This window comes from Macadamia integrifolia, unplaced genomic scaffold, assembly GCF_013358625.1.
Source record: "Macadamia integrifolia cultivar HAES 741 unplaced genomic scaffold, SCU_Mint_v3 scaffold1815, whole genome shotgun sequence".
In the NCBI taxonomy this organism is placed as follows: domain Eukaryota; kingdom Viridiplantae; phylum Streptophyta; class Magnoliopsida; order Proteales; family Proteaceae; genus Macadamia; species Macadamia integrifolia.
Genome location: NW_024868366.1, coordinates 7,913 through 12,719, shown reverse-complemented (window position 1 = coordinate 12,719; position 4,807 = coordinate 7,913). Strand labels below are relative to the sequence as shown.

Here is a 4,807-nt window from a genome sequence, read left to right as displayed (position 1 = left end):
TCAAAACTATCAACAGTCGATATAAACACGACACATTTATTCTATTTGTATATCTTTGGTATAATTTTGATGCTTCTGACATGCTTTCAAGGTACTATAGTTTTGAACCCAACAGATTGAAATGTTGACATTTTACATCCCTTTTTCTTTTCATTTACTAATCTATGATTTAATTTTTCCAAAAGGAATTTACTCATCGTTCATTCATAATACATTAATTATTCTATTTGTTGAGATTGGAAAGGATGTTTGATTATATTATGTAGGCATTTCAAAGTTGAGCTACCTAAGCTTAAGCCAAATGGTGAGACCCAAGGATAAATTTTGGGAACATGTAGAGCAACGTGGTTTGGGCCATTTCACATGTAACTATTGTAGACTTAATTATTCTGGGAGTGTTTCACGAGTGAAGGCTCATTTAGCTTGTCAATCTGGACATGATGTTCAAATTTGCACCCAAGTTCCTAAGCACATTCAAGCTGATGCCCTGGAAGAATTTAATTTGAATAGATCTGCTAAGAAAATAAGGAGTAATTCTCTTGAAAGTGGAATGGGTTCCACAAGTAGCACACCTTCTATGCCTCAGGTTAGGAGTACACATCAACCCACAATGGTAGAGATGGCTGCTAAGCAAGACAAGAAGTCATTGGACATGTTGGTAACTGATTTTTTTGTCAATAATAACATTTCCTTCAATGTTATTCAGACAAATTCTTTTATTGAGATGCTAAGGGATGCATGTGCATATGGTACAAGTTATGTTGTACCTAGTTATAGCAATCTTCGGACCAGTTTGATTCTTGAAAAAAAAAAGCAGAAATCATGCAATATGTTAGCAACATAAAGGTGACATGGGATATCACAGGTTGCATAATTATGTCCGATTCTTAGACTAACATAAAGAAGAGGTCGGGAGTTAATGTGATCGCTTACTCTCCTGGGGGTGCTGTGTTTTTTAAATGTATTGAGTGCGGTATAAATAGATTAACTTCAATATTTCTTTTCAATGAAATTTCTGATGTCATTGAAAAAGTTGGACCAAACAATGTTGTGCAATTTATTTTAGATAATGGTTCTAACTTTTGTTCTTGTGGTGATATGTTGGCTAGAAAATGGCGTCATATGTATAGAACAAATTGTGCTGTTCATGGGATTAATCTGCTTTTGAAAGATATTCATAAAAAAGTTAAATGGGTGAAGAAAGTTATAGAAGATGAAAAACTTGTAGTGGATTATATTCACAGGCACACAAGTATTGTAGCATTGATGAGGAAATTCACCAACAATAGAGATATCAAGCAGCCTTGCAAGACAATGTTTGATACTTATTTTTTTATGCTGCAGTCTCTTATTATTGTTGAGAATGAGTTGAGGCTTTTTGTTGAATCATCTGAGTGGAGAGCCTTTCACTTCAATAGAGCTGAAATGGCAGTGAGAACTATTGGGAAAATTCAATCAGATACATTTTGGGAGGGGACAGAGAAAGTTGTTGCTTTCATGGAGCCACTTATTCGTATTCTTCGCCTTGTTGATTCAGATGGTTCTACTGCAGGTTACTTATATGAAGCAACGGAAAGGACAAAAGAAACATTGAGAAAATTTGTGGAGAAGGATGGAAGGAAGTATTTAGCCATAATGGACTTGTTTCAATTTAGGTTAGAGAGAAACATTATTCATGTTCATGTCTTTGGTGCACTTTTGAATCCTTCTATTATGTTTGGTGGTCGACTTGATATTGATGGAATTAAATTTATGAATGCACAAGAATTTATTATAGACATCATGGTTCCTTTAGAAGATCATGAGCAATTCATGCAAGAAGTCATTGATTATTGTATGAAAAGTCCATTGTTGTTCAATATGACAGGGCAGACAATGATGAAAACTAACCATCCAAGTAAATGACTTAGTTAATTAGTTTATTATTGTATTTTTTTAATTAAATATAGCATTCTTATATTTGTTTACTTATGCTGATTTGTAGGGATTTGATGGCAATTTATTGGTAGTACATTTCCTGTGCTTCAAAATATTGCTTGTAGAATTTTGAGTCAGCCTTGTAGTTCCTCTCTTTGTGAGCATAATTGAAGTGTTTGGGATGCAGCACAAATAAAGAAAATAAATAGATTAGCCCCAAAGATGCTAGAAGATTTGGTGTACATCAGGATGAACTCTATGATGAGGGAGAACTATGAAAGCCAACTACATAAAGATTCAAGGTCTATTGATTTAGACAATCTTGGTGACTTACCTAGTAGACTTTGAGCTTGAAATTGAGAGGCTTGAGCAGACGTACGAGGAACCTAAACCATTCGACACTGGAGTTGATGGAGGATCTACTTCATATAGTTTAATGCCTCCTCATTGATCTTTTTTTTTTTTTTTTTTTCATTGATCTTTGGACTTGTTATAATGATACTGAGTTCTTTAGTTCTTTAGACATCTTGGATGATATGGATGGATGGATTTTTTTTTATTTTTTATTTTTATTTTGGACATGTCTTTTTTAATATGGTATATTAAGTTTTAATTTGGAATTTACATTGGATGCTATATTTTGAAATATGCATGAATGTTTGATTTGATGTAGTTTAGAACATTAGATATATGTATACAGGTATACAGGTAATAATCTCTCAAATTACATGAGTATATTGTCGTTTTTTTGGTTTCTTTTCTTTTGAAAACTACACGTTTAATACTCGTACTGTTCGTTTTTGTCCGTTTGACGTATTCTGTTTTTTTGACCTTTTTTTGACTGTACCGTTCATCATTTTTATCTGTTTAAAACTTGTACCGTACGTCTCTGTTTTTTTTCCGTTCCTGTTTTAACTAACAATGGTAAGGACAAGTTGAAATGAGATAAAATTACTTTTCACAAAGTTTAGTCCCACATTGATTTTAGATGAAATGTGTGAGGGGTATATAAGAAGGATTGTTTCTTAAGAGTGCAAGCCCTTTGGAGAGGAACTCTCCCTTGTCATGTGTGTGTGGGGGTTCCTGGGGTGCTTTTGAATCCCACCGAGGTTGGGGTTAGGTACGAGTACAGGTATGGGTATCAAGAGATGTATCTTTTTACACCATATTTGAATTTTTGAATTTCAAATTCCATGAAAGAACCCATTTATCCATGTCTATACATGATAGTATCCATATGTACTTGTACGTTAGTTTCATACACCCATTGGCACTAAACATGCATCTGTATACAGACACCTTCTCCAAATTCCATGAAAGAACCCATTTACCCATGTCTATACATGAAAGTACCCATACATGCTTGTACGTTACTTTCATACATCCATTGGCACTAAACATGCATCTGTATATAGACACCTTCTCCACTATAATAAAAGAAGTCTAAAACGAGATTGCTCTCTGTTAATGTTTTGGAATCCTCTCTGTTAGGTGAAAGCGCTCTCTGTCAACATTTTTACTTAGTGTTCTACAGACAAACAACCTCTCTTTTTTCAAAAAAGCACTTTGTTTTCTACCTTTCATACACAGTACCAACATTGAGTATTACCTTTGTTAGTACCTATTGCAATCATTTATTGGAGTTGCACCTTATGTGATTGGAGAGTAACTCTATCTTGGAGGTGAGGACGTGTGGTCACCCAATTGCATATAAATACGGGACGTTCAAATACCTTAAGGAGAGTATTTTAATGCAATTCAACTCTACATATTTTGGAAATCTTCTACTTACATTTCTGCATCCTTATTTTAAATCTGTAAGTGATACTCTCCTTCTTCATTTAATAAAATTTATTAAATATTTGTCAAAATCTTATACCTAATGCTCAAATTCTGTTTTTTACATGCAGTACATCACTATGCATCATACCATGCATCAACCTGCCATCATGCACCATCCCATGTATGCGATCATGCCATCATCAATGCACCATGCATCTACATCAACCATGTCACATCACTAGCTAATTTGTGCGTTGTTCAATAGACTGTGTTGACAACAATGACAACGGCAGCCATAGTCTAACAAAGACAGCCACTATAAGAGCTTTGACTTTTTGACTTACACACATCTGGAGGAAGACTGAACGAATTTTTCGAGTTTTGAAACAAGTTTCAGATATTGTATGCCACAAGTACTATTATTTCAAGTTTCTTGACATTTTCATAAAGATTTAGGTTATTGGAAATAATATCAAAGAAATTGAGAATATATAATTTATCTCAAACACATAACACTTGAATTTAGCAACCATGGAAAGTATAGACCACTCTATACATGAATACCTGGTGGGGCATGGTTGAGCCACAAGCTAATTTTCTTAAGATCATAGGTACCCCTAATGGTGCAATACGAGTTTTTGTGCATTAACCCCTAAAATAAAAATTCTTAGAGCCTACGGATAATTGTTACACTTACTTATTAAGCCACTTTGAGAAACATATTGGATGCGCTCAAACAACACGAAAGATGGAACCCCTAAAACTTTGAAAATAGTAACAGAAGAAAAGAGAGAGAGAGAGAGAGAGAGAGATGGAATTAAAGTCCCATCAGAAGCACATATGAATCACATACACCAAAGCCTCGCCTTGCCTTTCCAGAATTTGACCTAGGCCCACTCAACCTCTGTGTGTGTGTGTGAAGAAATAAATCCAAGTCCCATCAAGGTGATCGTATAGTGAATATTTCTTTCTAAGAAATTCTACATTTTTTTTCATCAGCCAAAAGAGAAATATTCATTAGTTGTAGTCATTTACATTATAGATCATATCCGTCTTAAATATTGATTGTCTTTAGGATAGAGCCTCTTTGGCTACCGAATTTAATTCC

At 34.3% G+C, this 4,807-nt stretch overlaps 1 protein-coding gene across 1 annotated transcript; it reads left to right on the top strand.

Annotated features, from left to right (window-relative positions):
- Window positions 1–301: 301 nt before the first annotated feature.
- Window positions 302–1,905, top strand: LOC122064912. Its single transcript, XM_042628698.1, has 2 exons — window positions 302–831; window positions 984–1,905. The coding sequence occupies exons 1-2, from the start codon at window positions 302–304 to the stop codon at window positions 1,903–1,905; spliced, it is 1,452 nt and encodes a 483-aa protein (XP_042484632.1).
- The last annotated feature ends 2,902 nt before the right edge of the window (window positions 1,906–4,807 follow it).